An 11,399-nucleotide genomic window follows, 5' to 3' on the forward strand; every position below is an offset into this window, starting at 1 on the left:
AGAGAGTTGATAACCTTATTGTGAAAACTCTTAATTGGCAAAATAGTAACAGGATATTTACACCCAATGCTAATACTAATTTAGTATAGCTACAGGTAGCATACTCTACAGTCCACGGTCTATAGAAAGTATAAACTAAAAAAAAAAAAATTAAAGTAGATGACCCCCGCCCTGCTTAAATCAGCGTGCCCCTTCGTAGAAACCGCCCAACGCTTTTTCCCTTGTCCACTCACTCAATCTCCCAACTAAAATTCAGCTCAAATGCACTCCAAATAAATCCCAAACACAAATGCACCCAAAATTACGCTCCTTTCTCCTTTATCCCCCCACACCTTAAAACTCCCAAACTCCAAACCCCAAACCCCCACCCCTACATACACCTCCTCCGCCCCTTTCCCCTCTCTCTCTCTCTCTAAAACAACTACTACTCTCCCCCTTTTCTCTCCCTCTCTCGCTAAACAGTTAACAGTTAAAAAATCCGTTAATACCATCATCATCTGCAGAGCTGGAAGAAGGGTGGATTGGTTGTAATAAAGTGTATGGAATGACAGATTACCGTTTAACAACAACAACAACAACAACAACAACAACGCCAATGAATCTTTGGACCTCAGACGACAACGCTTCGGTCATCGAGTCTTTCATGAGTTCCGATCTCTCAACTTTTGCAGCTTCGACATCAACGCCCACACCAGCGCCCATCGTCTCTCAATCACAACCCTCCGTTGCTCTCTTCAACCAGGAAACCCTCCAACAACGCCTCCAAGCTTTAATCGAAGGCGCTCGCGAGAGCTGGACCTACGCTATCTTTTGGCAGAGCTCCTACGACTATTCCAGCAGCGCCTCTGTTTTGGGTTGGGGTGATGGGTACTACAAAGGCGAGGACGATGAGTCCAAATCCAAAGCCAAGAACAAAACTTCGTCGTCTGCGGCCGAGCAAGAGCACCGGAAGAAAGTCCTCCGAGAACTCAATTCTTTGATTTCTGGGTCGGCAACCCCGGCTACTGATGATGCTATTGACGAGGAGGTCACCGACACTGAATGGTTCTTTTTGGTGTCCATGACCCAGAGTTTCGTTAATGGCGGTGGTCTCCCCGGTCAGGCTTTTTTCAATTCCAGCCCGATTTGGGTCACCGGAGCCGACCGCTTAGTGAGCTCGCCGTGCGATCGGGCTCGCCAGGGTCAGGATTTCGGCCTCCAAACTATGGTTTGTATACCCTCTGCAAATGGGGTTGTGGAATTGGGATCCACGGAGGTGATTTTTCAGAGCTCGGATCTGATGAATAAAGTCAGGGTTTTGTTCAATTTCAATAGCCTGGAGATGGGTTCTTGGCCAATCAGAGCCCGGATCTGATGAATAAAGTCAGGGTTTTGTTCAATTTCAATGGCCTGAAAATGGGTTCTTGGCCAATCAACGACCAGGGTGAAAACGACCCGTCTTCGCTTTGGCTCAATGATCCGACATCGACTCCGCCGGTGACGACGGCGGCTGAGATCAAAGACTCGTTGAATAACAATTGTACTGTTAAGATGTTTGGTAGATTGAAATTATGATTGCATGGAGTAAGAATAGATATTAGAATGCGCTGCAATATAATATTTATTTCTATTTAGTTGTTTGGTAACTCTATAATAATAGAATTTTGAATATGTATTCTACTTGTTTGGTATAATGAAAGTTTTTTAAATCAAATGGCCTAAAATGTCTTTATTATAATAAATACATTTTTTATAAGGATTGCTTTAATAATCTCAATCTTAAATAGAGTCCTGTAATGAATTTTTTATTTTTGTTTAATAAACCCAATTTTCTTTTTTTTTTGGATTACTTTCGTTTTTCTTCTCAACGTGTCTCACACCTGTAAAATTTGACCAACAAACAGTATCACCATTTCATTATTCTTTCACCTATAAATACTACCAACGACTAAAAATATCTCAGTTTGAAATTCAATTCATTTATTTTTATTGATATATGTTCTCTGTTTCTGTTAGGAGCTTAGGAAAAAAAGACTAACTTAGACCTTGCCCCAGTATTAGAGGTATTTTTTTCCCTAATATATATATATATATATATTTGATTAACAGGAAAAGTATCCTGGGACAAACGCATAAGTAGAAGTATGCTTGAGAAAATTCACTAGCCTTTTTATTTCTTTTTCTAGAAGAAGAGAACTCTTCTTCTGAGTCCTATACACAATTCACCAAATGAAGTTCTTTTTGCTCCCACTCAGCCTTGGAGTTTCTTATTTTGTTCTTGGATTGTTGAATTGTATTCATAAGAACATCAATCTCATGTTTTGCATCATTAAGCATGCTTTCATACTTCTCATTTGTTGCTTTCAAAACCAACTCTAGAACTTGTACCTGGGTCTCATCATTTTCATATATATACATATATATAGTTAACAGGGGAATTGGTAGTGCCTTAGGTACACATAACTAGAAGTATCCTAGACCAAAAGCATTTAAACATTTAGACACCAACTATGAGCCTGGGAATATATTGAATAACATCGAATGAACATCAAAGCCAACTATAGGGCAATACCTTCAGGCATGACCTCAAACCAGACCTAACACCCCACCATGTTTCTAGCTTTTTTAGCTAGAGCACCAACAACAAAATTACTAGTAGCACATGAATGAAATCAAAGAATAGGAAAGATGAAACTAAAGTGTGTTTGGTTGGAGTGAAAATAGGGAGGATGGAAAATAAAGGGTGGAAAACAGAGTGAAAAACAGTGTTTTCTACTATTTGGCAAAAGAAGGAAAATGTTGAGGATGGAAAACTCAAGAGAAAATTTTCTCTCCTGGGCTCACAATTTTCATCCTCCCAAGTCGGGAGGAAAATTGTGGAGAGAAAAGTGCTCTCACAACACTTTTACAGAAATGCCCTCACAGCTACAAACACAACGGCTACAAACATAACAACTAAAACCACAACAATCTTTCTCTCAAACATCTCTAAACTCAAGTATAATCAGATTATCAGAATACAAACTCAAAAACACAATTTTAAAATTAATAAAATCATAACAATAAAAGAAAAGAGACAGAAGCCATCTGACCTATCTGGACTGTGTTGGGGACGAAGATGAGTGACGACTCCGGTTGAACCAATTTCTTTGGGATGAAGATGACCCATTTGGACTGCGTTGGGGACGACTATTCTAGAATCAAGTAAAAAACTGAAGAAAAAAAAGAAGAAGAGAGAAAGGATGTGTTGGAATGTTTTTGAGACTTGAATAAGGGAGAAGAAGAAAAAGAAGGGGGTGGGGATAGAGATAGGACGTGTGTGGAAGAGATAACATGGGAAAAAAAAACATATGGATGAAATGAAAAGAGGGAAATGAGAAATAATATAAAGAATAAAAAATCCTATTTGAGAAATGTTATTACAATATTTTCACAATAAATTTTAAGTAATAGATTGTTATTAGTTAATACTGGTGAGTAAAAAAATAATTTCAGTGGTGGGTTCAAATTAGAACTAGTAACAAATTTCCACATAAATTTTGTTGTGAAAGTATTGCAAAAAATGTTGTGGACGTAATACTTCTCATTGAAAAATATAATTGTTAATAAATTTTATATTATTTAATGAGTACATATAAATCTATTTCTCACCAATTATGTAACAATGGTATAATAGTCAATTTATATAAACTACATTTTTTATCCTCCCATTTTTCTCTCTAATCAAACAAAATAGTTTTCCACCCTCCCACTTTTCCATCCCTCCAACCAAACATTCATGAGGGAAAACCAAATCTTTTCAATCCTCCCACTTTTCCATCCTCTTACTAATTTTCCATCTTCCCACTTTTCCAGTCCCCCAACCAAACGGACCTTAAAGGTTGAATAACCATTGAAAAGTCTTAAAATGCCCAAATTATATAAAATTTCGATAACATAACATACCATTTACCTAAAAAAAACACCACAATCATCCAAAATTCTTAGGAGCCCCGTGTTCAAGTGGGATAAAAAAGAAGCATAAATGCAAATTGAATTTTCCAACCTTTGTAAGCCATTCTTCAGGAAAATTCATAACCTTTGTAACCTTTGTAAGCCATTCTTCACCATTAATAAGGCCTTTCACCCATTCTTCCTTCTCAACATCTAGCATGCTTAAGAAAACATCTATTAGTTCATGTTGACAAGCAATCAATTTAGTTGCCTTGTAACGCTCCTTAGTTGTAAGGCTAGGTAGTTTTAGTAATTCATCATTGATTTTGACCTACTTTCAGCTGCTACTACTCCAATGACTGCCTTGCTAAGGTTATCTGATGCATCCTTTAACTGAGCAGCAAGGATGATTGTAACTTCTTTTATCGCTTTTACCATATTATCTTCATCACTTTGAATTCTTCTTTTCTTTTTTCGAGCATTCTGTTCTTCCCCGTTATTGCTAGGGGAGGGAATTTGCATGCAGTCCACGTCTTCAGGAATATCATCTAATTTGTCATCATTTTTCTCTGCTTCTAGTTATTCAACAACATCTAGAGGTGCTGAGCATCTTTACCAGTAGCATGGTCTTTTCCATACACAATGCAAAGGTCTTCATAGTGTGAAAATGATTTGTTTCTACAAGCAGCTACCTCCTTATGACTCTACAAAACAATTGACAAAAATATGAAAATGGCAAGATAAAATACATGGATCTATAAGATGGTGAACTTTTACCTGCACATATGCATCCCATACATCATTTTCAGCAGTAACACACTTCCTCATAGTGTCCTATCCAAACCCACTTGTGTTAGGCCTAGTCAACATTTCATGGATAACTTGAAATTCTCTTTTCAAAGTCCTCAATCTTGACTCAATATGTGGTTTTGCTCTTAAGCTAGCATTAGGTAATTTGGTAGAAATCTTTCCTTCCAAGATTTTCAAATATCCGGGTTTAAACTTATTTTTAGGACTACCTTCTTTTTCATGGTGATATTCTACCAAAGCCTCCACTAGTTTTATATCTTCAGTAGGAGTCCACTTTCATTTAGAAGGATCTTGAGAATCAAGTAATATGCAAAATAAAATGCAAAAGTTTAGACACACATAATAAACAGTTTAACATCAATGCAATAAAAAAATTTTATTTACTCAAGGAAACAATACATGAAAAAGTCACAAATCAAAGTATTATATTATTAAACTATATTTCTCTCCTATTTCTCAACGTATTAAACATTTCATTTGCCAAATTGGTTCTCCATGCACTCCATTCATTGAAGTCTCAATATGTGTTATTAGGTCACCATTAATTCCTTCTGCCAATTGCTCATCATTGTCCAATATCCTCTTCTATTGGGTCTACAGGCATCACTCTCCTTATGAAGTTATGGAGAAGGGAACACGCCATAATAATGCGATTTTGGGTCTTGATTAGGAAGAATGAAGGACTCCTAAGAATATGCCATCGTATTTTAAGCAATCCAAAACATCTCTCTATAACATTCTTAGCTGAAGAATGTTTCATATTAAAGAACTCTTTTTGGGTTCTTGGTTGTTGTCCATCTCTCCAATCATTTAAGTGATATCATTGTCCTCTATATGGGGCAAGAAATCCCTCACCATTTATATGGCCAGCATCAACTAGATAGTAATAACCTATATATTGTAATGTCTTTAGTATAATGGGTGTATAAATTTTTTTTAAAATATTTATATAATTAGTAGGCAACCTATTTCTCTTACCATGGGGAACACTCTGAAAGTTCAAAGTGGGTATATAATACCTTTGAACGTTTAGACCCTAAATACAAAATTATCAATTCAAGCTTTATATCAAACAATTAATGTGCGGAATATGATAACAAGCTATAACAGAATTGATAACAAATCTAAGCCAAATATAAACACATCCACAGCAGTAAATATAAGGCAAAGATAAAGGGAAGGAAGATGCAAACACACGGACAACACACGATGTGTTATCGAAGAGGAAACCGAAGCCCTCGGCGTAAAACCTCTCCGCCGCCCTCCAAGCGGTCAAATAGTCCACTAGAAAATGTAGCTGGGATACATGAACAACAATAGACCCTCCAAGCCTAAACTACCCAGGTACCTAAGCCCTCCAAGCTTCTTGCTCCAACAAGGTTGCGCTGAACCTTTTTCTTTTCCAGCTTACCGGATTCTGCTATAGCCTATAGCATCAACCAATATAGATTGGTTCCTTTCCAAACTGCTTCCCAATAGTACCAAATAAACCTTCTCATGGATGTGGGTATGGTGAGAAAAGGATTTGGTCAAAAGACCTCTCAAGGGTATAACAATGGAGAGGAAGAGAGTAGAGGAATTTGTAGAGTCTCTATGGTAAAGATTGGGGATGAGGTAATCTTGTTTTTCTCTAAGGTTTCTCTCACAAAATTCTCTCTGGAAGCTCTCTCAATATGATGGGTATAAGGGTGTATATATAGTAGGGTGAGAAGGGAATGCAAAACGTCAGTTTTTGCCAAACAGGGCAAGTTGGCGACTTGATCTCGCGGCTTGGCCAAGTCGCGAAATCAAGTCGCGACGTAACGGCCTGGCCAGACTGGAACTTTTGTCCTGTAGCGTGACAGCTGGCGCGACCCTTCAGCTTCCCAGTGTGCCTCTCACGTGCCTGCCTTTTGCGGCTTGCCAGTCGCGAACCACCCGCGAGTCCTAGTCGCGAGACTCTGTTTTCTTGCACACTCTTGAGCTTTTCTTCACATCTTCTCACACACTACCCTTACAATTTTTTACCTAAATACAGGGTTACTAAGTGCTAAATTACAAGCAAATTGGTCACGGAATAAAGCCAATTAAATGGTTGATTAAATTCAACCTTATAGTTCCCTGTAAAACAGATGGAATCCAGATTCCCAGGTTAAAGGAAATTGTATTTTTATAAATTGACAATTTTAACCATTTTTTTTAAATGACTTGGTAGTTCACATTCAAATCTAAGGATAAAATGGAAAAATAAATAATTCATTTAAGATTCTTAGGAATAAACCAAACATAGGAATAGCTACATTCTTAATCACATTCCTAGGAATTTGGATGCCAAAAGTAATATGGATTCCCCAGTACCAAACGCCACATTAAGGTGGGGAAGCTAAAATCTCATGGAGTCCTAAGATTTAAAAAAAAAAAAAAAAAAAAAAAAAAAAAAAAAAAAAAAAACCCCATAACTTTAACACTAAACTAGAGAATTCAAAAAGCCTTGCTCTGTTTTAAGTCAGTAATGAGGTGCTTGATTCTAGTTAGGTTAGCAGAATCATCAAATTGATAAGCTATTATCACACATGGGACAAATGTCTAGCACCATTAAATTGGCAATATACTAAACATAATTGAATAAAAAGTTATAAATAAGAGGTGTGTCACTGGCCACTTTCCCTATAGGTTTGTATCATGAGAATTTGAACAAACCAACACAATTCTGATGCAAAGAACTCTGATTCAAACAAAGTCAAAAACACAAAATGCAATTAAGCTAGACAAAGCTTGTTGTGCCATAGAAGGAGTTAGACTTGTGAAAAAATATCAAATACTAAGGCCCATCTATTGGAAATTAATTTATAATATATAATCCTATATATAAAATAAATAAATAAATCAATTTAATACTAAACCAACGTATCATATTTTTCTCATGAAATTTTGTGTATTTGTTGTTTTCTTTCACTAACATCAAACATTTAATTGTTGTTGATGAGGCCTTTGCAAACAACCTTGTAGAAACACCATTCCCAAAGATTAAACCAAGCAACCAAACCCCCTTAGGAATAGTCATATCTCTCTCAGGCATTTAATCAAACAGCTCCATGGCATACTCAAATGCAACAGTTGGTGAAAGGCACATGGAGATAATAAAAAACATAAAAAAACCAAGAATTTCACAGAGACCCAACCTAAAAATTAAACCAAAAAATGAATTTCTACTATAAAAATTCACACATGGAGATTAAAAAAAAAAAAGTTCTTAGAAGATTTAAAAAGCAATACATAAGAAAGGAAAAGAAAAGAAAATAAAAGAAAACATACCCAAGCGCCGTCGGAACCACCAAGGCGCCATAGGGACAAGGGCGGCGAGATGGTGGGGAAAAGCTTTGCAATGGCTCTGAACGGTGTGGATTCTCTCTTTGCTGGACCTGGTTCTCTTCTCCTCTTTCCACTGGGTTTTGGACGTTTGGGTTATTTTAGGTTTGTATTTAAAAGTCACGTGAGTCACATGTGCTTATTCCGTTAGTGTTTTAACATGTGACTAGCTGAAGTATTGATTTGGCAGTTGTGAATAGTTTAAGGAGTAAATTGGCCAATAAAAAAGTTGAAGGGGTCATTTGGCCAGTGGTTGAAAGTTTAGGGGGTGTATGAGCATTTTTCCCTAATTTTGAGCTACGGTTGTCAAGATATTACACTTGGAAGTGAGGTGATGCAGTGTAGAAATTTGTGTGGCACTTTTCTTGAAAATTTAATTCCTCCTAATCCGAAGGGGATATCAATCATAATTCAATGTAGTTTAAGCCATTCACATTTGTTATGGCTGGATTCATATTGTCTATTTCGCAAAAACGCCCAAAAACAACTCTTTTACTAGAAAAATAATGAAATAATATTTTTGATTAGGATTTCGTTTCAACTCCAATTTTGACCGGTGAATTATCTTTTTGAAGAAAATTTTTGGATATTTAATATGAAATAAATTTATCTCGATTGGATGGTCATATTGTTTGGTCAACTTTTCGACTAATTCCAATTAGGGTTAGTCAACGTTGGTCAAACTTAGCCAAAAATGACAAATTTGGGATTTTGAACCCTTAGGTTATTAAAATGGTTTTATCCAAGACTTGATTGAGATAAAAAGAGTTTTTTTTTTTTTTTTTTTCATGTAATTCCTTATTACATGAATACGGTATCACTATATAGAATAATGGCTACCTTAAACTTTGTTCTTATTTGGATATTTAAGAAAATCTAATTTACAATGATTTAGGTAATTTTTTGGCTAAACTTATTTTTTTTTTGTCAATCTATGAGGAAACATCCTTCGAGAATTTGCTAAATTTAAGGATTTGGTCAGTCAATACTAAGGTCAAATTGCTTTTTCATGGTGCCGAAAGTTAGCCCATGATTTTGGGCAAATATAGCATATCAATTAGGGTTTTTTTTTTGGTGTGTTTATGGTTTTGGATACCAGATTTTTTTGGTAGAAAGAATTTTCACTAGTCCACTAGCCTCACAAAGATGCCTTTTTCTCGAGAGTATTTTGAAATTGGCGACCTGTGATGATGTATGTGCATTTTTGGCACTAGGGTGATGTGTGTGAGTATCTTTACTTATCAATTTTAAGAATCACCATGAACTATTGGATTTTTAGGTGTGATTGCTCACCCATTGTCTAATTAATTTTAATTACTAGTTAACCATGGGCCACCCTAGCTAATAAGGTAGGATAAAGTTTCGAACCAAAGATTCTTAGACTCAAAAGCTTGGTTATGTGTGTGGAAGGTGTTAAGCACTCCACAACGTCTATCTAAAGGATAATTCTTCATTTTGATTATAATCTCTATAACTCACATTGTAGAAAATAACTATGAAACTTGGAATTTGTTTTTGAAGAAAGATTTTTGTACAAACAATATATATATATATATATATATAACATGTGACATTATTTACATAGAATATATACAAGCAACATATGAGGATACTTATAAATATTTATGTGGATATTATCTACTATGTTGCAAGCTAACATGTGAATATTACGTAGCAAATATAGCATATGAGAAATTTAAAGGACTTGAATGTAATTGTGTTCCATTTCTCCTTTAAAAGTAATTTGAAGCAATATTTATTCTTCAAGAATCATTCTCATGTTCAAAAAACATCAACCCAAAATAATTAGTTTAGGAAAGGTAAAAACTGTTGACTTGATTGAATGCTATTAGTTCAATTGATGTGAACTATTGAGAAGTTGCACTTTCTCAAAAATCATTTTTGAAAAAGAATTTTTTAAGAATTATTTGTTCTTTGATTTCTCCTGTTTTGTTTAGTTTATATGCATCCCTTAGCATCTATTTAAGATAGTTTTTACATATTTGTGTTAGTAGTCAATAAGACAACATGTTTTATAGCATTGTTAGTTCAATTACATTATTAGCGTTTGAATGCTTAGTTGAACACATGAACATGCATAACAATAGTATCATGCATTTGATGAATATGTGTAGTGGTGATGATGCAGTGAGGTAAGTAAGATAACTACATGCATATATGATATGAGAAGAATTTGGTGAACATGTGATGAATATGCAATGGTATGATGAACATGAATGGTTGATGATGCTTACTGCCCTTGGATGATATGAGATGTTTGTAGTCTTGTAATCATGTTTTGCTACCCATGTGATGATGATGCTAGTTTATATGCTAGCATGATGTATTATGATGATATGTGTTACACCATGAGATAGAGTATGAGATACCATACTTAGATGGATGTTAGGATATATGTTTAGATGAGACGAAGATGTCATGTTTGGGTGATATGATGAAAGCTGCAATGTGATATGCCAAGCCTAGATGGATGCTAGGGTGTATGATTAGATATATGTTAGGATAAAACTAGTGTGTGTGTGTGCGCGTGCATGTGTGATAGGATAGCCTAATAGAGGACCCTTTGATAGAATTATGATAAAAAATACAATGAGTAGAGGTCGACCCACAGGTTGGGCAAAGTTGGGTGCTTAACACCTTCCCATATCTATACCTTAACTCTGAACACAGACTCTAAATAGATCAAACCCTTTGCAAGGGGCACAAATATGCTTCCCAACCCTAATCTAGTGGAGACCCTATAAACCCCCCGCCTCTAGACCACTCGGTTGAGACTTATTTCTTAGAGCATGGTAACCATGTGCAATAAGAGGTAGTCAAATTGCCCAGAGGCACTGGTGCCACAATGACCAAGCGTGTAAAACAAGGTATAAACCTTCACACATACACAATCAAGGTATAAAAGAATATAGATAATCATCCAAGCACCAAATATCGCATACCCACTAAATACATAAACATGCCAATATATATTTCAAATGAATCAATATAATACATGCCTAATCTAGAGAGCCAAGATTAATCTCATGCTTAAATCATCATATACATATTCAAAATCACATAAATAGGCTTTAGAAAATGTAGATATAGAAAATACCCAAAGAGGAATCCATGATAGTACACGTATTTGCATATGTTAGCACATATCATATATGGAAGCATAAAAATAAAAGAAAATCATGTGATTAGTACACTAGTTTTTATATGGAAATAATATACTAATCCCTGTAATCATGTAGAAAACCATATATAAAACATGATAATCACAAAGCAAAACATGACGTTTATTTGATTAAATGAAATCCTAG

General features: G+C 35.5%; 1 protein-coding gene across 1 annotated transcript; it reads left to right on the plus strand.

The window, feature by feature from the left end:
* The first annotated feature begins 236 nt into the window (after positions 1-236).
* On the plus strand, positions 237-1,693 carry LOC111985629 (transcription factor MYC2). The gene is made up of 2 exons (XM_024017283.2): positions 237-1,332; positions 1,368-1,693. Exons 1-2 carry the CDS (start codon positions 545-547, stop codon positions 1,552-1,554), a joined length of 975 nt encoding a protein of 324 aa, XP_023873051.1. The 5' UTR covers positions 237-544; the 3' UTR covers positions 1,555-1,693.
* The last annotated feature ends 9,706 nt before the right edge of the window (positions 1,694-11,399 follow it).

This window comes from Quercus suber, unplaced genomic scaffold, assembly GCF_002906115.3.
Source record: "Quercus suber isolate HL8 unplaced genomic scaffold, Cork oak 2.0 scaffold_667, whole genome shotgun sequence".
NCBI lineage: Eukaryota > Viridiplantae > Streptophyta > Magnoliopsida > Fagales > Fagaceae > Quercus > Quercus suber.

What these genes read in the sequence shown, in the direction of transcription:
- LOC111985629 (XM_024017283.2), top strand. Translation starts at nt 545, where the DNA reads ATGACAGATTACCGTTTAACAACAACAACAACAACAACAACAACAACG. An exon ending in AGCCTGGAGATGGGTTCTTG is followed by an intron (nt 1,333 to 1,367) that starts GCCAATCAGAGC and finishes GAATAAAGTCAG; the next exon opens with GGTTTTGTTCAATTTCAATG.